The sequence below is a fragment of the Lethenteron reissneri genome, chromosome 35, assembly GCF_015708825.2.
Source record: "Lethenteron reissneri isolate LAM-NWPU_2019-01 chromosome 35, ASM1570882v1, whole genome shotgun sequence".
Taxonomy (NCBI): domain Eukaryota; kingdom Metazoa; phylum Chordata; class Hyperoartia; order Petromyzontiformes; family Petromyzontidae; genus Lethenteron; species Lethenteron reissneri.
Window position 1 is genome coordinate 8,884,171 of NC_083813.1, and position 25,071 is coordinate 8,909,241.

Consider the following 25,071-nt stretch of genomic DNA (forward strand, 5'->3'; position numbering starts at 1 on the left):
AGCAAGTTGCGTGTGATCGGATAAAGTGTTGGTTTTTCCCAACTTTTCCAATATGTCATCGTGGAAAGAGTAGGCCAAAGTACCATCTATAAGGGCTCTCTAAAGCTTCCTCTAGTCTAGGCCCGTTCTCGTAGAGTAAGCAATTTATTCAGGTCCGCACCTTTACATTGTATTTACTCAGCTGGAATGAATTGGCCCAGCAGTGCCCTGTTTGCTTGGATGGCTGATTGATATGATCATTATTGGTCTCCTCTTCAAGTCAGTTTTGAAAATCAGGAATTGTTTTTTCAACAAAAAAAATATTTTTTTCCCACCAATAATATATTTTCCCCGCTCTCCTGGACATTCCTGTCCATTACGTTATGATTCCTTGATGTGCTTTGCAAGTCTGACTCAACATCCATAAGCTATATCACAATTTGGTATTGACCAAAAGGTAAGATACACGCGGGTAAGGGGTAATGTGATAACACGGAGCGTTGAGTAGGGCGCTATGCACGCACTGCTAAGTGGCACTGCGCTGGGATGACCACACACTCCCTGAAGAGTGAGATCATTACATCAGGCAGTGAAAATTCAATCCTGTTAAATGTTTCAAGCCACGGTGAGAGGGAAACCCTTGTACTGTGCCGTATTAAAGTGTACAACGTGCAGAGTTGTGTGTACAATTGCACCGCGCTATCAGCTATGGTTGGAATTATTCAGCGCCCTGGCAGAAGCAACATATTTGACGCGATTGAATGTAAGAATTGTTTTTTTATAATTATAGCGCCCCTAGTGGTTGCTGTGGTGTTATGAAACAATTTACATCGGGAGTTATTGAGATAATAAAAATAAAACATTATAAAATAATTAGTTAAATAAATTATTTTATTATATTATTTTATTATGTTTTATTTTTATTATTTTATTATTTTACGTGACTTTACCGAAATAACCAAGAAGATGAATCCCTGCAGTCACGAAAGCTTTAAATCGAAAAAGTTATTGAGATGTTTCATTTATGGCCCTTTGTCAAGCCACTGGTGAGGGCCTCCCACCAAGGCATGTTGTTGTTCATAGGGGTTGATTATCCATACTTCACCACGCTCAATCAGCGTGGGTTGGTGAAGGTGTTGTTTCCAGGACCAGTTCAGATATCACTTGCCACTGACGTTTGCCATGGCTGGGAATCAAATTCAGGTCACCAGGTGTAAATATGGCAGCGTGCATACCACCGTGCCACCACTCCACCCCATACAACCATATACAAATGCATTCTTACACAGTTCAATGCATGTAATTATCAATATTAATCCTCTTAGCTGTTAAATAAATACTGTACACACATCACATCCGTGTACGTACTGCATTTATTTAGCTTACATGTATATACTGTACATGTATTGACAATAATAGAGAAAATATAAAGTTGCAGGTTTGCACCTTCTTGCTCAAGCCACTATTGACGGAGTTATAGAGCCCATCTCGGGGGTATTTGGCCTACTCTTCCACGTTGACCAGACATCTTGGTAGAGGTGGGAGTATGAGATGAACCCATGCATACTGTTGGATCTACAGAGGAGGAGGAGGGGTGATTTAAGACATTGGCACATTGTTTCAACTGCCGTGCCAGGAGATAGAAATCGAGCTGGTGACCTCTAGATGTCATGTCCGGTGTGCTAATGATCCCAACCACGGGCAGCATTCGCCCTATATATTATCCATCCCAATATGGTAATGACAGCCCCTCCAAAGGGAATGTAAATAATGCATGCTGTTTATTTGTTGTGTAGGGGTTAAAACAAGAAGGTCAATACATCATACAAAGGGCTGGCTTTGGCAACACAGCAGACGAATGTGCATATACTGCAAAACGGCACATTTAGATTGATTATACACGACAAGCAATGTTGAGATCACGCGCGAAAATGCCAGCCGCAAATACTGGAGTCCCGGACTCGAACAAATGTGAATGCTGAGCCAGCAACGTCCCTTGTGAGTCCAAGCTTGAGAGAGCAGAGAACAACTCTGATGTATCTAACTGGTGGCCAATTCTCGAAGTACTCATTTATCCGGCAATTGATTGAGAGTGGCACAGAAATTATGCGCTGTGTGTGCGTATGTACAAAGCAACTTTAAGCATATATTCCGGCTGCTACGATCACAGAGAAAAAAACAAACAACACACTGGTGTCCATGTATCAGCAAATGCCGAATGTATAAATGTTAAAGTGCCCTGTGCTATTGCATGATCATCATCGGTGTGCGACTGTTTTGGTACACGTGGTGTATGAAATGCTCTTTGAAGCCTGCTTTCTTCCAAGGTCCTGCTTGTAATGCAGGCTATATATAGACACGCAAAAAAAGACAAAGATCCCCCGTATAGCCTGCGCAGACTGTTGGGGCAAGTGCTGTTTGCGAGCACCTATTAAGGCCGGCCAACACCACGCCCGGCCGCCTTTGTCTCCCCAGTGGTGGTGCTTACACACCACACCGGGTACTAATTTCAGGCTGAGTCGACCTAGGGGAGGCCCATGACCGGTTAAGATAATCGTCACTTGGTGTTGGCCGTGAGCGCGAATCGAACCCGAGTCGCCACTCCCCATTATATAGACAACACACAAGACACACAATAGTCTGTGTCCCTCCGTGGGATATTTGCATATAATCCTTTATGATCACAGGCAAAACAATAGCCCACTGCACACGGACAACAAACGAATTTTTTTTAAAAAACATTTGATAATTCCGTGACTTTGTACCAAAATAACTTATTAAGCATCCCCCTTGACTTGCAATCAGCCAGCACGCAGGGCTGGCTTAATAACTTGCCTTAAACGCTGCATGTAAACAACTCCGTACACAAAAGAAAACACTGGCTGACGACGTGTCCATATGCAACGCCTTGCCTTTCTGTAAATATATTCGGGAGCACATCGTGTTTAAGCACGGCAACAGGCCACCGAAACAACAATAGAGGCCCCCCCCTCCCTCCCCACCAATGCATGTTAGCAATGGCTCTTTAATGCGAGCAACAAAATACGATTATGTTTCCCTTAAAGCCAGCGCCTTGTCTGTGCTCTCCATACACGAGCTCTGCCGCTTACAGCTGGGACCCGTATCAAGTGTTCACAAGATTGGACGGAGGCGACAAAGAGAGATCCACAACCACCAATTATTGTGCAGGGCTGCTTGGAGCCAAGGGGCTGTCAGAGAGGGCCACGTGAAAGCGAACAGTGAGATGGTGCTGCAGAGAAACTCCCACGCGCAGTCGTCTTTGTCTTCCCAGCGTTGCTGTTTACATCACTGCAAACATTAAGGCCGAGTAGACCCAGGGGAGTCCCCGGCAAACTGGGTTAAGATAGATATTCGCCACTGATATTGACCGTGAATGGGAATGCAACTCGGGTCGCCTTGATCACATGGCAACACGCCAAGCTGGGCTGCTAGCAGGAGATCCTGTGAATCTGTTAGCTCTAAACCGAGAGCATTGAGTGCATACAGCCAATAAATGTCTATTGTTTGATATCAACATTATTTTATTATTTCCCTTCTACGTGACTTTACCGAAAGAACCAAGAATATGAATCCCTGCAGTCACGAAAGCTTTAAATCAAAATTTACATACAGGCAGTCACTACTCTCTTATCATCATTGCTTTGGAGCGGTGGCGCAAGTGATTGGCGCACTGAGCGTCTCTCTCTCTCTCTGTGTACCCGGTCACACCAAATGTTGATTCCCTAATCCCTACCACGGGTAACGTCAGTGTCGAGTGGTATCTGAAACGACCCCATTCACCAACCCGCACTGATCAGCGTGGGAAAAGTGTGGACACTGTCGTCAAACTGCTGTCACCCAGCAGTGGATACACATCGGTTTAAAACACAGAAGAGGGTCCATGTAATTATGATAGTTCATATTTTTGCATGAACAGTGCTGTAACACGTCGGTAAATAAGACGCACGTTTCGTGTGACATACACACAATGCAATTGCAAACGTAAACAACAACAACAACAGGACAATGCAACTTGAAAATCTGGGTCAGCGTGGAGTAAACAAAGACCTTGGAGAGAGAACGTAACACGTCCTGATCGTGCACAGCTTACGCCGCAAAAAAATACATAAAAGCATATTACGAAACACGTTCAAAACAAGCTGGAAATAGCAAAGCAAGCAAATATAAAAAAAACACAATGACTGCATAACATGTACATTAATCATTGACATCTGGTTACTGCAGAGCAGCATTTACAGAGGCATTTAGAGCTCAGACAATGATATTAGAATGAATTCCAGTCCGGTGTTTGCTTGCTTGCCTACGCAATTCACGAAACCAACCCCCCCAATATCCGCCCCACCTCCCCCAATAACATTATCGGCCAGGTTTGTAACAGACACGATTCTGAAACCATCATCCAAATTCCCCCTCCATCTATCCACTTTCTCCCCAAATCATTCGGTCATCATCCCACGCTAGGCTATGGCTGTGAGCGCTGCTGCTGCTGCTGATGATGATGCTGCTGCTGCTGCTCCTAGCGTGTTGAATGATGAAACACACGAGGGCGGACGGATGAACAAAAAAAGAGGACGCTTAAGTTTGCAAGAGGCCGGCAGAATTGTGACCCGACACCTTGCCAGAGGTTCCCCTTTGTTTACGGTGACATTCCCATTGTCTGTCGTGCACGGGAGAAAGTCGCCACGTGCGGGTTTTTCCCATTGTTAGTCCGGTTCGATTCCAGCTCACGGCCAACACCAACAGTGACTATTCATCTGAACCGGTCCTGGGTCTCCCCACAGGTCGACTCAGCCTCAAATGAGTACCCGGTGCTGTGTGTAAACATCGCCACTAGGGAGACAAAGGCGGCCGGGCGTGGTGTTGGCCACCCACCCCCTATTTTGTGCCGTGCCTGCTTTTATAGGTGCTCGCTAACAGCACTTGCCCCTACAGTCTGTTAAGGTTATATGGGGGATCTTTGTCTTTGTACACAATGTGTGTATATACACATCGCGTCCTATACACACGTGCCATATATATTGTATGATATGAAAATGCACCGAGATTCTATCGTGTATTGTCTGACTGCCGTATACGCGTTGGTGATGCTCCAATAGGCAAAAGGGAGATGCTATATGGTCGTGCAGATGTCACGCTGTGATGTACCATGGATTTATAACATATCTTACGCAAAATATTTGATGGATACCTCATGTGCATATTCGATCGATATCTCATAAGAACATCTGATGGATATACACGGTATAAATAAATATTCCGACAAAGATTCCGAAAACTGACAGGCATATGTACCTCGGTGATGGATATGCATATTGCACCTCACGTGTAAGTCTGTGATTGATATCGTATCGTTGATTATCTCAGCCACACGTACCTTTCTGATGGCATTATAGATATGGTATGGAGGATGCCTCTCCAACTGTGGCAGGCACATGTCGGGTATGAACATGCAACCTCTGTGCCGGACATATGGACTGTATCTCTGTGCTGGCAATTCACTTGTTCCCTCTCTCATGGCATGTATACTTCTGTGACATGCAGATGCACCGATGTGATTAAAACCACCTACCTCGACCATGGTACACGGTGGATAGAAATGCATTCGCCTCTTTTGGGGTTGGCATGTTCATCTGTGCTGGCCATGCACATGTCTATTGTGGCATGTTGTCCTGTGTCTACGTAGAGTGGTAAGTGCCTGGCTAAGCACGTGTCTTATTGTGGCATGTTGTCCTGTGTCCACGTAGAGTGGTAAGTGCCTGGCTAAGCACGTGTCTTATTGTGGCATGTTGTCCTGTGTCCATGTAGAGTGGTAAGTGCCTGGCTAAGCACGTGTCTTATTGTGGCATGTTGTCCTGTGTCCATGTAGAGTGGTAAGTGCCTGGCTAAGCACGTGTCTTATTGTGGCATGTTGTCCTGTGTCCATGTAGAGTGGTAAGTGCCTGGCTAAGCACGTGTCTTATTGTGGCATGTTGTCCTGTGTCCATGTAGAGTGGTAAGTGCCTGGCTAAGCACGTGTCTTACTGTGGCATGCTGTCCTGTGTCCACGTAGAGTGGTAAGTGCCTGGCTAAGCACGTGTCTCCTCCCTCCCTCTATGACGACATCGACAATTCGGCACATGCACTTCCCACGATGGGACAGACACGTACATCGGTGCCGGCAAAATGGCACGTTCGCCCCCAGCACCCGTGTGGTGTGTGTGTGTCTGTGTGTGGTGTGTGTCTGTGTTGTGTGTCTGTCTGCGTGGTGGTACCTCCGTGCTGAACGCATCCTCCGCCAGGCAGCCCGTGCCCCAGGCTGTAATCCACGCGTACACGAGGCACAGCAGACGGAGCGTGGGACGTCGCTCCGTGCCGCCGCCGCCGGCAGATCCCGCCATGGCTGTGGCAAGAGACGGCCACCCCCGGGGCAACCCTCCCTCCTTCTCCTTCTCCTCGTCGTCGTCTTCTTCTTCCTCCTCTCGAACTCCCCGAGCCGAGACACGGCTCCCGCACCACCCCAACCACCCGACCCACCGCTCCCAGCCACAACAACAACAGCAGCCGCTGCTGCTGCTGCTGCCGCAACACCCTCCTCCTCCTCCTGTCTACGGCACAGGTTGGAGGGATGAAGAGAAGGCAGCAGCCTTCCCAATCGCTGCCGTCTTTTCGCCGTCAACTGGGGTCCACGGATCTCCGACGGATGCCGACGCTGATGCTGCTGCGAATCATGAACGCTCGGCTCGTACAGAGGACCCCCCCTCCTCCTTCTCCTCCTCTTCCTCCTTCTCCTCCTTCTCCTCGTCCTCCTCCTCTTCCTCCTTCTCCCCGCTTTGCTTGCTACGAGACGACCGGGCAGCGATGATCTCCTACGGTGACAGTCCACGGTGTGGGCAAGGCAGCGGCAGCAGCAGGCTGTGCACGCCGATGATGTGAGCGCTGCTGTATGTGGATGTCATCTCGGCTGTGCGCTGGGAGACGAAGGGGGGGGGCATGGCGCACGGCTATATGAACTGTGGCGAGGAACATTGCCTCCTCCTCCTCCCTCCCTCCCTCCTCCTCCACCCCCTTATTACCACCACCACCACCCCCCTACCCCTTCCACCAATGTCTCAACCAGCACCCCCCACACTCGCAACAACCCCGATACCCAGCTCGGCGACTACCCCCCACCCACCCCCACTGCCCTCCACCCACCAAACGAGAGGCACATCCACAATCGCGTAGCCCGCAACGCCAAACATCCAGCCCGACCCACCCACCCAGCCACACCGAGTCCCAATAGCCCCCTCCTCTCCCACGCTGCCTCCTACTGCTGACCACCGCTGTCTCGACACACCCCCCACCCACCCCACCCACCCACACACACACCCCACCCACACACCCACACCCCCCACTACATCCCTACCCCCCACCCCACCCACTCATCCACCCACACACCCCCCACCCACCCACACATCCCCCATCCACCCACCCCCCCACACCCCACACATCACCCACCCCCCCACCTACACCACACATCCACCCCCCCAACCACACAACCACCCACACCCCCCCACTACGTCCCTACCCCCCCACCCCACCCATCCACCCACCCACCCACCCACACACCCCCCACTACGTCCCTACCCCCCCACCCCAACCACACACCCACCCACCCCCCACTACGTCCCTACCCACCCCACCCATCCACCCACCCACCCAGCACCAGGGTCTCGCTTGACGCGGGCTCCTTTGTGCCGCGTGGAGGCACCGGTGGCGTGGGCCGGACGCGCACGTGGGCGGCAGTGACACTCGTTCGGAGGGCCTCGGAGTGGCAAGACGCACGGACAACGTCCGTGTTCGATCCACTGCTGGATGAAATCCGCCGCGTTTTTTTTTTTGGTTTCCCGGCTTGTTTTCGCCATGCCTCGCTCACGCTGGGTAATTGTGTACTGTGTTATAAACAGAGCCCACTCAATACAGTAGTTCCAAAAAGCCATCATTCGGTTGAATATACTCAACTGTGTGAACTGTGCCAATAATGCACACTTGCATATATTGGCGTGTTAAACGACAAAAGCATTTGTGCTCTGTTAATCCACTGCTGGATGAAGCATGCTTCACAACTGTGGTCAGGTAAGTGTGAGTGAAGGGGACTCACGATCAATTCATAGATACTGGAATAAGTGAAAGTAAACCGAATCTTTTACTCCCCCTGTGGCGAAGGCTAACCTAAAATTATACGTTTCCGCCTGTTAGTCTTCGCTAAATGATACTGGCTATGTAAATGCGCTCATACTCTCTAGGTATTCCACAAAACAAGTGAAACATTTAGAAAAAAAAGACAAGAAATCTATACCCACCATATATTCACCAAGTGAATATAGATTTCTCCGCGTGCCACCCTGTATTTAAGCCAATGATAAGCGTCTCCTATATGTCTTCTGTGTAATTAAGTACATTATAAACATAAGACCGTGTGTGTGTGTGTTATTGCACTGCAGTAACGTTTACTCAATCACCTATAACAGCCATGCAATGCGCACCTTGTCTGCAATGTGTGTAGTCAGGTGCTGCCCGGTTCACGTCGCATGCTCGGTGAGAGATGACCACTTGCAGAGGAGGCCTTCATCCAGCAATTGACTGATGACCATGGCTGATGATGCTGATGATGACTAAATGTCTATAGAACATCTGCACGTCCGGTGACTACACAACACTCACCGCCACAGCACTGCCACATAGGCGCACGATGTGTATAAACGATACGTAATCATACACCGGGCGGTGAATACCGTACATGCATCATCGCAGGGATATACTATGTTGCAGGAACAATACACAACGCTAAACAGGCAAAGAAGGAGGCAGGATAGACTGGCAAGGCGAATGCTGTAAAATGCACGCAGGGTTTGTTTGGCTCGCTTCCAAATTCAAGACCAAAATAGAAAAGAGGCACTAGGGGGGTGATGGAGGAGAGGATGGAGGCGTTGCACACAAAGACAAAGATCCCCGTATAGCCTTCACTGACTGTTGAGGGCAAGTGCTGTTAGCGAGTTGCACTTACGAAGACCTGAAACGGCACAGGAGGGGGTTGGGTGGCCAGCACCACGCCCGGCCGCCTTTGTCTCCCTAGTAACGATGTTTACACACCATGCCAGTTACTCATTTGAGGCTGCGTCGACCTAGGAGAGGCCCAGGACCGGTTCAGAGAATCGTCACTGGCGTTGGCCGTGGTCGGGAATCGAGCTTGGGCGGCAGGGGGTTCGGAGCGAAGCGCGCTAACCACTGCGCCACCGCTCACCGCCGCACAGACTCACACACGCGCACACAGGCGCGGGGCAATTAAGAGCGAGGGCTCGTGTGGGATCGAGACGCCTGATTTGCTCTGAGAAGGGAGGAACAAGGAGGCCAGTGGGCTCTGGGAGGGGGAGGCGAGGCGATGAGAGGCCACTCCCGTCAGCTGGCAGATGCGGGGCCCCATTATTTATTATTAGTCCGCTGGCTCAAAGAACCCCCTATTAAGGCACACTTCATTAAATTCAGCGGAGACGTGGGTTCGGAATGCTTGGCCACCACCTCCGTCGTTCATTAAGCGGGGATGACAGCAAAGTGAAAATTGTTATTTTTCTTCCTGATTTTTTTATTTACTTTGGACCAGAGCTGGGACGTGTGACTCTTAAATAAACGATTACTGTGCTCTGCCGATTGTCGGTTCGATTACTCGACTAATCGTAATCGGTAAGACGAATATAATTGGGAGGGAGGGTGGGAAATTAAATTTTTATTCCCACGTGTGCCTGTTGGGCCAGCCACTTCACACTAAGTGCGGCTTGTCGGGGATTTCTCGCCTTCGATATGCAGAATGTCAAAGCAGCCACAATTGTTAAATGTGCCCAAGTATTCGACCACAAAACAAAGGCCGATTACAATTTGTTTGTCGATCGATCGACTTGATCATCCCAGCTCTTCTTGGAACTCGGGTCTCCCTTCCAAAGATAGACATTTAGACTGAACGGGTTGTCACCTGATTATATAGGACACAAAAGCAAACTGAGTTATGATTGAGATATTACAGTGTTCCATAACATTTCACCCATTCATTAAGTATGCGTGTATGCATCAATATACTGTATATGTGTTAACATTACAACCCATCATCAACACGTGACACTTATGCCTGGAGCACTCTCCAAAGTGTCTGAATAAATTGGCCAATGCAAACACCTTTGCATTGAAAATCATGGAAATCGTGCGGAAACATAATCATATAGGAATGATACATAGTGATTACGGGGCACATTTTGTGGTATATGATGTTGTGAGACAAAACTGCCCTCAGAGCCGATAAGGATGGCAGAAGATGCCACAAAAATGTAATACATTTCACAATGTGTACCTTGTATAAAAAATGTCCACTCTAATAACAATGATGATTCAAAAAAAGTATTCGTATGAGCATTTGTCCATGTCCGGGTACTGCATAAGTTAAGAACCTTGGTTAAAATGCAGAGCTCAATGTAGTGCTGCGCATTCAATTGATTAAAAAATAACTGATTTTCGCACGTGATTTAAACATTAATATTCCCATCTTTATAGAGCCACAAATGCACTCTACTGTCCACTGTAAAATGAACATTAGAACCATGTGAAACAGTTCCAATAAAACAGACAATTGTGTACTATGGCATAACTCAAATCAAATATAATATTTAAAACAAATATACAGTACTGTACTTGCAACTGAATTGTTCAAATAAATGTAATAATGCTTTCCAGGTAATAGCTTGAAAATGTTAACTTGAGACATAACAGTCTCTGACTTGGTTACATTAAACGATGGTGAATTGAAATAACATCCATGATTATGGTACCGTATAACCACAATATGATTTTCCTAAATGCGTTTCTGAGGCGAGACGTTCTTGATCTGAACTGGGTCTCCCTCTGGTCCAAAACTTCTGCAGAATAATACTTGCTATAAGTCTTATATATAAAGTACAGTTACATTTCTTTCAGGACGAGACTACTGGGACACAGCAAAAATAATCGGAAAAAAAATCCCCTGAAAATTCTGGCCCATTGAGGTGTGATGTGGCCTCTTTCAGTGGGCTAACGCGTAATTTGTTTTGTAAACAAAGAATACCACTACTTTAGCCAGCCTCACTCATATAGCACCAGTCATTAATGAGGACAATACCAACTTTGCTCCTATTATTTGTCATTATTGACAAAGACCAAGTAGCCTTGCATTTATCACAAAATTAAAAACAAAGTTGTGCGACTTTCAGACTTGGAAGGGTTTAAGAGCGTGAGTCAGTTGTCAGAGCCGTGACCTTTACGTCACGTGGCCTGATGCATGCGTTAGCATCGCATTGTCACACGAAAGTCGGATATCGACTTATCAGTTTTGACGGCGCCACTAAGTAGCCTTAGGGCTAAGTAAGCCCTCTCTATTGACTGGAACTATATACTGTATATGGCTAAGAGTAACACCAATAAAATCCTACAGACACGAGACGTGTCTTCGTGAAAGAGGTGTGGATCTCGTAATTTCTAACTTGGTTACCCCAAGTTGGCTTGATAAAATGTTAATTGTGTACACAATTACCCTTAAGGTTTAACTGTAGTGGCGTTTTTGCATTGCCCTTTGATGACGTGCTAGGTAAAGCTCTGGCTAATACCAGTTTTTTGTTTCCATCAGCAGTCAGCATCATCAGCATTAAATCATCATCTTTGTCATCAACGTTTAAAATAAATTTGACGTGCAACGTAAAGCTCCTGCTAATGCCAGCTTTTTGTTACCATCAGCAATTAGCATCATCAGCATTCAATCGTCATCTTTGTCATCAACGTTTCAAAGACATTTGATACACCAGACTGCAGGGAAATGCGGCACTGTTTTCAAAATATATTAAAGGACATGCATCATAGATGCATCATCATTACCAGCAGCAGCAGCAGCAACCACATTACCGGGAAATGATTCTAACGGTAGGATATTACTCCGCCCGTGTGGCTTCTCACATCCGCAGGGCAGGATCGAATGTTGTGACAGCACACAAGCTCACACCCTGTGCAGATGCCAATAATGCCCGTGTAGTCACGTATGGCCGTGATTCCGCTTACTCACTTGAACATCTTGCAAGAAGTGGATGTGGTGTGGTCGTGTGGTCGATTGTGAGAAATGCCTCTGGAGTAATGTAGTCGACCCGCTAATGCTGCCTCGTGGTGATGCCCTGTTAACTGTCACGGCTCGAACACGGATTGCAGCGCCTAACAGTGCACAGTCGCGCTCATTACATTCAATGCACTAAACGTGGGTATAGTCTTCAAGCTTGTACAGGAAAACAATACGGTTCAATCCAACGTTTCCCCAAAGACTCGTTCTTTATGCATTTAGTACGTATTGAAGTCCGTTGGGTCTGGAAAACATCTGGACAACCAATGATCATGATGGACATAGCCCTTCTCGATCTGCTTGTCTACTAATATTATAATACCAGACTCTTGATGGGATTCAGAAAGTCGAAATCAGTGCAAAGTTTGCCTTTTAAACAAATGCTGCTGGAAAACATTGTTATAAACGGCCCCGGGCTGATGGACTAAAATGTTATTTTAGTTTTTCTGCGGTCAGACAGGGCCCTGTTTATTTATTATTTAAGTCACCAGGATAAACCACATTGAATCTCAAGACTGTTTTATGAAGGCTGGCAAAGAATTACAGTGGTGCCCAGGGCTTAATTTGTCACGGCATATTTTCCAAAGCCTCCCCAACCCCAAACGCCACAAACCCACCCCACACCCCTCTCTAACAGGGGTGGTGGTGGAGGGGGAAGGCAGAAACATATTTTCTGGAGCTCAGCCCTAGACAGCTCTAGCTGAAATTAAGCCTTGCTGGTGCCCATCCCTATGCACGACACACTTGAAAATATATTTCTTAAAATGTTAATTTTAGTATTCCATATAGCTAGCAAAATTCTAGAATTCATAAAAAAAAGCATAACATTGCTCCGGTTTTGACTCAATTCAATAGCGTGTGGTGGCCAATATCACGCCTGGGTGGCTACTTTTACACCTCTCCAATTTCCAAGAACTTCAGACCAAGCTAAACAACAAGGGAGAAGTGCAATTAAGGTGAGCTCATAATTAATTCTGGGCTTTACGTGTACAGTATATGCAAGAGGTGTCCTGACCTCTATGAGTGACATATCAAAAATCTCCACAGTGACCAAGAGCCACAAGACACACACACGTCGTATGCGGTAGCCACCGTAGCTGGTTCAATCGTGCTGGATAGATGTGGAGTTTTGAATGCCCATATAGTAATCTGTGGGATTACCCCGGGAGTCCTTATGTCTGCACTGAGTGCCTAGGTTCGATCCTGCTTCTGCAGATTGTTTGCTTTGTTTTATATGAAGTTATATTGAAAAGTTAAACGTTAGTCGAGTCTCTCTGTGTGTGTTGAGCTTCACTTGGACTGTCTGGAAAGCGCATGTGGCCACCCCTCGTATTGTATATGTGATGCTACTGTACCAGAATGTATCATAAGAAAAACGTATACTGTATAAGAAAAAGCAAGGTACCATCATTGGATGCAACTGTGCTCTTATATTTCACAAATGTGTTTGCAACGGCACAGCCGACCTGACTTGTCATTCAAATCAATGAGCAGATCAAATTAATGAATACATGAATAACTGCATAATTTTGAATGTAAAAGTCCTCTGGCATAAAAAAATAAAATCATAACTCACCGTTGCTTTGTGAAACCGCCGTCTAAGTTGTGTGAATACCAACACGAATAGTCAGGACAAATAACGATACCTTTATGAGTCCCAGATGTTTTGCAGTGAGCTTGAAGACATGGACCTGCACTGCCCCCAACTGTTCATTCAATGAACTGATCATTAGGGTCGGTCAATTTACGTGGATACCATAGTGACTGCGAGGTTATCAAGGTTTGTTCTCTTTCTCTGGCACAACATAAACCCCCGGAATGTGTTCCCTTTGTTCCGATAATGCTCTTTAAATGAACCGAAAGCCATCCGTTCTGATGATTATAGAGCATAACCACAGGCAGTATGTGTTTTATCTACCTTATCCCTGCTACCAATGCTGCCAAAAATGAAATTCCGAAGTGAAAACTGAAATATGTACACACTTCTTTAAATCCTCTTGCACGAACCTGAAGGCCCAATACCCCGTGAAGTATTGTATGACCTTAACAATTAAGTGGTACCATATGAATAAAACTAAATAATGTATGAATACAATAATCGCTAAAAAATCGTTGAAATGTGCAATACGCATAAATTAAAATACATTCTTGGGGGTTCGTGATGCACGCACTGAAGAAGTGATGTTTTCTATTGATTTCGAATCGTATAAAAGTTAATATTGTTGCGGTAAGGCTGATAGAACGAGACCTATTTTACAAATGTAAACAAGACGGTAACAAGAGACAAAAAAAGCATAAATTATTGAATTGAAATCGCCGGTCGCTGAACTGTGACAAGTCAGTGAATTAACTAAAATCGGCGGGGCACCATGAGCCTTAGAGCTTCTCTATCCCTCTGCTATGAAGAAGGTCCATTACCCAAAACGTCGTCTATTTCATTCACCTGTATGTGTCCTTTTCGGGTCGTACATTAACGACAAACGTGTTGACTTTTTGAACTATTATCTTGCGAGGTTTACATTATTTTCTTTGCTAGGTGCATTGCACATATTGATGTTTGTATTTCTACCAGAACCAAATAAAATATTGTACTTAATTCGGCGGTGTTATATCGGGCTAAGAAATCAGATACTTTGACAATATGTAGCACAGCGCTGATGTTAATGTGGACAAACATCAGCAGTAAGGTGCGGCACCTGGTCTGCCATGGTTCCTTTAAAGGGTTGCTCAAGTACTGTGGGGTAAATTCAAAAACATTTACCGCACTTGCATTATTATAAGGCAGGTAGAGACACGTTTGTTATAATCCGACAGGTGAGAAAGTGTAACACTTGCACTTGAAATGGGAGCGGTAGTGTAGTGCTTAACACTCTGCACTACGAACCCGACGACGCGAGATCCGATCCCAGCTCCACACCAACACCGGTGACGATCATCTGAACCTTCCCCTAGGTCGACTCGGCCTCAAGTGAGTTATCTGATGCGGTGAGCATCAGCACTGGGGAGACAAAGGCGGCGAGGCGTGGTAGTTTCTGTCGACACCAACACGCCGAGTGCACGCTCGTGCCCGCTTTCATAGGTTCATCCATATAGTAGGTATGCAAAAATCTGTCAAAACTTGACCACTCCCCTCCCCCCCCGAATCCTATAGAACGGCCGATATTTAATCCACGCAGAAACGATCAAGGATGAATAATATTAACGTGTATAAGCAAACAGATAGTCCACCGCCCGACTATCTAACTCATTTGGAGGCCAATGTAGACAAATTATTATCGAGGCTTCACCCCCCCCCCCCCCGTTTCCTATGTGTACGCACATTGTCAGTAGACCCCCCATTCGCAAGCATACGCATTTGGGTTACCCCCCTCCCATCTCCATGCGTACGTACTAAATAAATGGCCCCCTAACCCATGGAAAACATCGTGGGATAAAGTGGGGATGACCCTGCTGAGCCTGCGGTGTCTCAAATATTCAAAGGAGTGGCTGGCTGAGATGCTATCTGTTGAGGAAGTACTGAAGGCGATCCAGAGTCTGCGACCAGGAAAGGCACCTGGAAGAGATGATCTCCCAAGCGAAATGCTGAAGGAGAGTGGTGTTTGTGCACAGACTACCCTACATGACATAGCAACAGTCTAGACCACTGGACGGGTTCCACATGATTGGAAGGATGCCCAGGTTTTCTAGGCCACGGTCATTTCCTCCCTTCTCTACGCTTGCAAAATGTGGACCCCCCTAATGGAGAATCTTCGCCGGTTGGAAACATTTAGGCTGGCCTGCCTACGATCCATCCTGGGTTTAACCAGGCTGGATTGTGTGAGGAGCTCACAAATCCTTGAAAGATCTGAACAAAGTCCCATCGGTGAGCTCCTCTGGCAGCCAAGGCTCCGTTGGCTGGGTCATGTAGCCCGCATGCCCAGCCACCGCATGCCTAAACAGCTTTTGTTTGGCCGGATCGAGGGGGCTAAACGGGCGCGGCACGGGCTAGAGAAGAGATGGAGTGATGTGGTACAGGAGGATGTGGATCTGAGTGGACTTGCCGATAACCGGTACCAGCGGTGTCAAGATCGGCCTCAGTGGAGGAGGCTCGTGAAGGACGCTACTGGGCAGTTGGATGCAGTGGCCCTCCAACAACAACGGAGGGCGGAGGAGCGACGCTCACAACAATGAGCGGAGCGCCGGGTGGCTAAAGCACAGCAAGTTGGTACAGTAGGGGGCACAGGTGGTGCATCAGCCAGTCATCTCAGTCATCTCAGTCAGTCGACCCGTGGCACCTGGGTCTGCCCCGTGACCTCCTGCCAGCGGGCGTTCGACACTTCACGTGGCCTCAAGGTGCATCTAGCCTGGCACAAGCGTCGTGGTGTCACGTCACTGCCACTTAATGGCGGTTGTTGTGTGTGTGGTGTTGTGTGTGCATTTAAATCAAGGCCGTAAATATAATATACACATCCCCCCCCCCCCCATATTCAAAAATGCCCAAAATGCCCCCCCCCCCCAATATATTGCTATAAAATAGATTTTGTTTATATGATTGTGGTTATGGTTGTACTTTATAAATCCCTAATCCATGCCATTACATACAATGAAACAAGAAAATGTAAAAAAGAAAAAACAGAGCAATGTAATACAATACACTATTAGACATTATTGTAAAAAAGAAGTCAATCCTATGTGTTAGTGAATTTTTCTTCTATTTTAGGCATGAAATTCGTTTTCATATTTAGATATTTTTCGGGGGGGGGGGGCCCAGACCACCTGGAATATTTGGTCCCCCCCAATGTTGACTGCATGGCTACGGCCTTGATACTGCTAGGAACCTCTTGGTTACACCAGCCCACAGGGGATTATTGTGTCCGTCTGTCCGTCGTGAAGGGAGGGGCTGGGTGGGGAGGGGAGGGGCTGGGTGGGGAGGGGCTGGGTGGGGAGGGGAGGGGCTGGATGGGGAGGGGCTGGGTGGGGAGGGTGGGGCTGGGTGGGGAGAGTGGAGAGGGGCTGGGTGGGGAGGGAGGGTGGGGCTGGGTGGGGAGGGTAGGGAGGGGCTGGGTGGGGAGGGTAGGGAGGGGCTGGGTGGGGAGGGTAGGGAGGGGCTGGTTGGGGAGGGGCTGGTCACCCCGTGGTGCCCTTATAAAACTCAACGTTTATCCTACTCACGCCGGCTTGTGCCCGCCCTCACAGTCAGCCATATTTGCGGAATACACCACGCCGCCGTTGACCCTGGCCATTGACCGAGCAACCCAACGTTCCTACCAGCTCCCTCCGCAGGAATGTGTTTTAAATGCGCGTGTGAGTCTCGTGGCTACGCCTCGCGTGTCACGGGGAAGGGGAAAAATGCGGACGTCACCGAGGCGGTCGTCATCTCGGAAGTTAAAATCGTCGGTTTCGTTTTCACGCAAGTTCATCGGTCGCTCTCTTGTCTCGTTATTTATTGTCGCCCGTCGTTTGGTTTATTTGCAGCCGTTGAACACAGATCACGCGTGTCGCAGAGAGAAGCTGGCGGACGTGGCTACAAGTAGGTACGAGTGGAGCTGTGCGACTCTCTTTCTCTTGACGGAGTAACGCGCGGAGTTCATTCTGCTTGGTGGTGGTGGTGATGCTTCTTGTTGTTGTTGTTGCCGCTGATGATGTTGTTGTTACAAACTCGACAAGTTACGCACGAAGTAACGTTGTCTTCAGCAGACTAAGATTAAGAATCGGCTCATATAAGTAGCGGTTTTTTATACACGTACATATACATGAAACAACGCTACAACACAGCATACATACAGTACGGTGCAGTACGTATCCCAAGAGTATCACACATACGTGGAAACGTTTTTTTAAGTGCAACATTGGTGCGTGATTTGAATTAAACCCACGGCAAGAGCGGAGGACACACGTGGAGGTGGATTTGAGAACTATGGTTGGGGAGGAGGGGTGATGATGTTGGTCTAATGTGTGGGCGAGACTGGTATCCAGATCGGGTGGTGCTTCGTCTTAACCTGGGCGTGCGAGATGCCCTTTCTGGGGGTGCCAGGCATGGCCAGATTTTAATAAATAATCGAAAGCACAAATTAAGCAATGGCGCTTAAGTAATCAAACCCATATGCGCTTATCAACATAATTTGAGAACCCATAGGGTGTGTTGCAAGGCTGCAGTGAAGGTGAATAAGAACCACTGCTGCTGTATAGGATGGCCGCAGTTGGAGATGGTGAACCCGTTGCCCTGGACCGAGACGGATTTGGCTTTGGCGAAGGCGTGGGGGAAAAGCCTTCACGCCGTAGGCAACGGATGAAGATAGCAAGGATGTTGATTATAATCATGATTGTGCTCGACTAGCGTATGAAGACACAGAAAGACCAGGCGGATTTCTGAACGTGTGAATTCGTTAAGTAATAATAATCGAGCTTGGAAAACCTCCACCTCTTGTCCTACAAGGGTATAGTGAGTGATAATATCTTTACATCGAGCACAGCCAAATGATGCTGCAATATCGGAGTTCTGTGTATTTGAACAGCCCTTGTTATCTCTAAGCTCTGCACAGGACGCATAGTACGTGTATTTATGGACTGTGATTCTTGTTAGAGTTGGAAATCCCCAGTTCTCTGTTTTAAACCCACATGGAGAAGAAGAAAAAACACGTGGCCATGCCCCTGACGTGTTTTTTTGTTCACTGCAGTAAAGATCACAGCTTGCGTCACGATATGACTCCCAACACAATCCCTCCCCCCAAGATGCTCCCCAAAGCTTGTGCCCAGTCTCAATAAAGTTATACAAATGTGAACACGTACAAACATACATAAACTGATCAGTTTATAAGACTGAGGCCAACTTTTGCTTTAAAATACAGGGGGAGTGGGAATGTGTCTTATAATCCGCAGAATACCGTAATTCAAATGTAACCAAAAGTACCGCACTCAGCGATTGGACACCTGACATTCCGATCAAACCACTGCACCTGATTTCACTGGACCTCAAAAGCCAAGCAAATTTGAGCCTGTTCAGTACTCGGTGTATGGGTAACTGCCAGGGTTTGTAGGTGTGGGGTAGCGAGGTGGCCAGGGGGCTGCGGTGGTGAGATGTTAACTACCTCACCTGGTATACAGGAGGTCGTGGGATTCGATCCCGACCCTGACGCCTGTTGCTGTATATTTTAAGTCTGCGTGTTCTCCCCGTGGTAACGTGGATATTTCACCGGGTCCTCAGGTCTTTCCCTCCATATTTAGAAACGTACGTTTAGAGGATTTGGCTGCTATACATTTCCACATAAGCCACTTCGTTTGGATTATGTGGAAGTGGCCAGGTCACTTCTGAAAAAGAGCTATATAGCTCAGTGGACCTTACCTGGTAAAAGAAATAGATAGAAAATGTCAGTTGCGTGTCACCCCTTCCTCTGTGTGATTTTACTGTCGATGCCCTGGTTTCTTCCCACAAGCTAAGGGGCCGTCCATAAATGACGTCACGCACCTAGGGCGGGGGGGTTCAGACATTTGTGACGAGGGGGGGGGGGGGTGAGAAATGTGACGTCACATCAAAATGCGCAACTTTAAATACAGACAACACGTTCTACTTAATTAAATATACTTTTTAATAAATGTTTTCTCCTACAACATCAGAGTGCAGCGCCACATTAAATACGCACTACAATGACAATATTTTAAAGCAATTTGAAGAATGTTTTATTTCGGGGGGGGCAGAGCTTTGTGACATCATATTTGAGGGGGGGGGTCTGACTTTTTGTGACGCCGTGAGACGAAGGGGGGGGGGGGGGATCAAAGATCGTCCAAAATTGCGTGACGTCATTTATGGACGGCCCTTAAGCACTTGTTAACGGAATTGGCCAAACGTTCAAATGCTGGAGCCTCTTGAATAGGTCTTGGGGCTCAGGCTTTCCTGGGAAAACTGACATTTTTGTTACGTAGCAATCTACTTTTAACCATATCCTTCCTCAAGCAGGTCAGTCAGCCAAAACCTCAAAACATTTTTCTCAGAATAGAGACAAGTAATTAGTATTTTTTTTTAATTAGCCTGTTTGTTTGTGCTATACTGTTTTAATAACTGTTTTTGCTTCCATAGTGTCACAATCTTCAGAATGCAAAGTAATTGGTTTACTGGTACTGGGTATCTTGTAATTTGAGTGTTAAGCACAACAATGAAAGCAGTGTTGAGATTACGGCAGGTCTTGTCATCAAAACAACATTTCAGAGGTTTTTTTTTGTGGTTTAATTTGTTTTTCTCGTTCAAGTACAAGCAGTGGTCAAAATGGCTGGTATACGATACGTGCACTTCTCAGAACACCAAGCACGTGTACCGGCACTTTTCAGAATGGTTGCTATTCCTATACTAAATGTTTCTGCAGATGGGGAACTGCAGTAAACATGGGCTTCAGGACAAATAGGTTTCACACTGAGACTTCTACTAAATCTCTAATTTGACCACTGAGTACAACAAATAGACTGGTCTATGTGCCAAATATAAACACACTGGCCCTTGTATAACATCACGATAATTAACATCAGGCAACCACAATCATCTGTAGAACCTATGTTTGACCAAAATAATTAACAGCCATTTTTAAATCCACAGCTGGATAAAGGCCTTTCCAGAACTTTCTCTCACAGAGTTTGTTTCAACAATTTTTTTTCAGCCTAATTTCCAATTATTTGGCCCTGCGTTTTTACTCCTTGCTCTACTTTCCCCTTTGTTCTGCAGCAGCTCCATGCTGATGTCAAACCTTCCCATCTCCTCCTTTATCACACCCATCTCACTTTCACTTTCTGCCTCTTGCCCTCCTCCCATGGAACTTCACATCCTGCACTCTATTACCAGCGTAATTCGCGTCTCTTATCTCCACCTGTCCCCACAAGGACTAAAATGTATTGGCTATTCCATTGATAGGACCGTGCCAGGGGATTCTTATTGATGAATGCGACCTAACGCAGCGTTTGTATAAGCAAGCCACCTGTAATAGTAATTTGATGTCCTCATTATGTTTCTGACATTGTTTCGTCTGGATGTGACATTCATGCAAGCCACTGATGTGTTTTTGTGTCAATAATGTGAAACTGACGACCTGAGTTAAATGCTAGGTCGAGGTTATGTATCAGTGATGGGTGATAAAACAGTCTTGGGTTCCACCTTCATCATCCCGCACTGACCAGCATGGTGAAGTATGGCCAAGCGACACAGCATGGGGAAGCCCTCATCCAGCAGTGGTTTCAGAAAAGGCTGGAAATTACAGTATTATAACTTTATTGATAGTTATGAAAAAAGTTAATGTTGAGTACAATTTCAGAGAACCACAAACTTTATTTGGGTATCCTATCCTCTGATTTGCTTGGTGGTCACAAGAAAAAAATGTCTATGCTCCACATTTCCAAATTTGCATAATTCAAATACACAGCAGCCTCTTAACAAATATAACAAAAAAATTATCACCACTGCTATGAAAAAGAGCCATTGCCCGCAAACATCGCCCCTTATACATGCTCTTCCTTTTAATGCCACAGTGTTTTGAGTTCTTATATTTGTGCTTGTGCACCACTGCCAATGCAGCATCACCAAATAGTTGGTATAGTTTGAAAATGTATTGCTTCGTTATAACTTGCAGAACGTATTTTCAGACATGGATGTCTCAATGTTTTGTTTGTTTCAACAGGGATGCCGCATTGGATATTTTTGTGATGGATCTAAAATGGAAGTTGCACTGCATCAAGAGCAGGTGTACATCTTAATATATTTGGTAAAAAATTTGGCTATTTGAAATATTAACCACTGCACCCAAAATATTTGGCAGCAAAAAATCTACATTTCACACATTTTAACAGACGACAGTGTTTGCAGTATATTTGTATTGCAAGTTAATTACAAATATTCCAGGAAATTTTTGTAAAAAATCTGAAACATTTAAGAAAAACTAGGCGCATTGCAAATTTACCGCAGTGGTTATGAAATGTGAGTGGAGCTGGTCATAGAGTTCATCATCACCACTGCACCTGAAATCCCACCACATCCTGGTCGGAAAGTCTTAGCATTCGTAAACACTGTACGTGGCACCAATTGCCAACCTTTAGATTCATTCTGAACGACAAGATTGAAAGATATTCACTTCTAAGGTTGTACGCCGAGGCCTGGCCATTGGTATTGTACATCCCAAACACCTCCGTTACTGGAGGATATAAATTGCCATGGCTTCTGGGACTTCGGATTCGAGCCTGGCCTTGGTGCCCTACCAGAAGTTGTTGTGCTTGCACATGATAAATCACGGCGGATTTGGCATTGTGTACCGGGCACGGCACGCCGATTGGAACATCTTCGTGGCCATCAAGTGTCTGCGCTTCAGCGGGTTCGTGTCTCAACAGTAAGCCTCGCACAGTTGTCATTTGTGCACACCGCACACATAATTTGTTTTTTTTTGTCAGTCATGCCATCTGCATAAGGATCATCAGCTATGGTAAATGCACTACTGGATAACGGCCTCCTTGAGCAACTGTCTTCTTTCGGACTCCTGCGATGTAAAATGTATTGGCTTTTGCAAAGTGTCCCTTGCAATGGATCAGGTTTTCCCTTTGCAAGGGAGCCAATGTTTTTTCAATGCGTCTCAATTAATTTTATCTCCTGCTTTAAATAAAGGGTGCGTACTTGTAAACGGTTATTTCTATTCTATTTCGGATTTATTTGGCGCCCTTTCTGATGAATCTCTAAAAAAAATCCTGAATTTCACACAGTTTAACCTACGTATTATAATAATAGAGTACTTGTTAAAAGTGGGGGTGAATGGTGCAGGTTATTGCGCTGCGCTGAGAACCTGAGTGTGTTTCCTAACCACGGCTAACAGCAGTAGTGAGTGATACCTTGAACGGCCTTCTGCTTCCTGTTCACCAACCCATACTGACCGGCGTGGTGAAATATGGTCAAACAACTGCTGTGACCCACGAAAAAGCTGGGGGAGGCCTTCATCTAGAAGTGGACTGACAAAAGGCTGTGAAATATTATTTGTATTCATTTATAAGGCTATGGAGTAAATCTGAGTCACTTGCACTGATGCACAGGCATGATTAAGGACTTCACACGTGTTGGGTAAGTGGAATGCTGATTGCATGGACAAGTTTAGAGCTATTTTAATCAATCGAGAGTGTTAAGCTGTTGCTTTGTGCAGTGGATGCATTTTCTGCTTGATTTAATCTGAATTGCTGCTAAATAACAGCGCTTAATATGACAATTTTAGTGGCAACTTACACATAAGCTCAAGCACTACCGCAGTGCAGTAATCATACAATCGACATAGTGGAAGAACCTCATTTGAGCCATTTGAAATGTAGCCGAGTTGGCCAATAAGCACGATAATTGAGTGTTGTCCTCCCCAATTGTGCTGTACCCCTGAACACCAGTGCCGGATTAAGCTAGTGCGGGGCCTGTAGCATATGTTATGAAGGGGCCCTAAATTTAAAAATATTAATATTAAAACACAAATGTTCTCATACTCTGATGGTTCATTGTCCTTGAGTTGTGCGCCTTTTGGCGTCATCTGGTCCAACACCATGTGAGACTAGGCTCTAAAGAAAGCTGTCTCGGGTGTGGACCAATCAAATTTCAAGGACAGTGCATACATTATCAGAGTTATGTTGTTTGTTTGCATTCCGACTGCAGGTATTGTGGTCAATGCAAACATGACTCCTTGTAAAAAAGGTGTCAGTTTTGTTGCCAGATAAAAGGGTAAAAAAACAATTATTAACAAATGTTTAACTTGCGTAATAAAGCAATTGTATTTTTTCATTTGCTATACATCCACGACAATACGACAAATCGCCAGCCGTAAACACCCAGTTCATAAAAGTTGAAGGCAGTATAGTACTATAGTAATAGAACAAGTGCAGAATCACTGAACCGGAATTGATAGCTTGAAAGAATTTAGCGCGGGGCCCTTGAAAGTGCGGGGCCCGTAGCTACTTATGTAGTAGCTACTTTTGCTACGAGGATAATCCAGCACTGCTAAACACCCAGATCGAAGCGATGCACATGACAAGAGAGGCCTCAAATCCTCATAGCCATGCGTTAAATACAATAGTTTTACACTACTCTGTAATACAGTAGTGCAAGCGACGCGCTGAGCACTGATGTTTGGCTTGTCCTGCCTCAATTCAGATGAGTAATCGTGCGTAGCTTCACATGCAAATGAATTGCGTGTGCCGAACGTGGGAGGAGGCAGCTGATAGGGCATTATGGGAGAAGCATTGACCGTGAGCTGCTCGGTGAACACTCGCCTCTCCGTAAGAACCTGCTCATGGAGTGGTGCCGGTTAAAAAGATGATCAGGGGTATTGTTCGACGAGTAACACAATTTTTGGTGAGTGTGCGGACAACCCTTTTGGGTAATGAGATGCACAATATTTAAAACCATGGTAAGGTCAAACGGCAAAAAGTGGCCATATGGCTTTCTGTAGCAACAGCTGTGCCCGTACAAATAGTGCACCACATGTGCATTTTTTCGCGTGTAATTAATCATAATTCGTAATTGTCATTATTCATTTCCGTGGGCGTTTGCAAACAATGCTATTTTGAATTCCCCTCTCCGTACCATAAAATTATGCCATTAAAGTACAGGCTATGTTTTTGCCACAGAATTGTTGTTATTTTTTTTTAGGAACACTAAAATGTACAATTCTGAATTCCGCACAGCAATATGAATCATTACTCGGACTTCTACACCGGTACGGTTTACCCTAGAATTTGTCCGCAAGTCAACAATGAAAGGCTAACCCAAACATTAAAACAAAATGATTGAAACCACATTTGGACCCATTGAGGGCTGCCGTTATTTTATTAAAATGGATGGAATTTGTAATTTACCGGTAGCTTGCCATCAATTAGAATCGTTGTGCAAGCTTTAATCTACGAGCTAGATGAAATATACGCAGTGTACAAGTGTGCGTGTTCACAGGACGTAAGTGTGAGTG

The 25,071-nt window shown here is 46.0% G+C and overlaps 2 protein-coding genes across 3 annotated transcripts in view; one reads left to right on the forward strand and one right to left on the reverse strand.

Moving 5' to 3' along the window:
- The window catches only part of LOC133350894 (matrix metalloproteinase-16-like), a 54,085-nt gene extending 45,304 nt beyond the window's left edge, over nt 1–8,781 (reverse strand). Inside the window, exons 1-2 of one of the 2 annotated variants that reach the window (XM_061565726.1) lie at nt 8,505–8,781; nt 6,252–6,947 (exon numbers count right to left, since the gene is read on the reverse strand). In XM_061565726.1, the coding sequence (XP_061421710.1) occupies nt 6,252–6,377 (126 nt within the window). In that variant the 5' untranslated portion in view covers nt 6,378–6,947; nt 8,505–8,781. The remainder of the gene's footprint in view (nt 1–6,251; nt 6,948–8,504) is intronic. The other variant, XM_061565727.1, reaches the window with a different exon arrangement.
- Nucleotides 8,782–17,322: 8,541 nt separating this feature from the next.
- The window catches only part of LOC133350895 (receptor-interacting serine/threonine-protein kinase 2-like), a 30,873-nt gene continuing 23,124 nt past the window's right edge, over nt 17,323–25,071 (forward strand). The window contains exons 1-3 of the mRNA XM_061565728.1: nt 17,323–17,422; nt 17,594–17,652; nt 21,775–22,476. Of these exons, the coding sequence (XP_061421712.1) occupies nt 22,304–22,476 (173 nt within the window). The 5' untranslated portion in view covers nt 17,323–17,422; nt 17,594–17,652; nt 21,775–22,303. The remainder of the gene's footprint in view (nt 17,423–17,593; nt 17,653–21,774; nt 22,477–25,071) is intronic.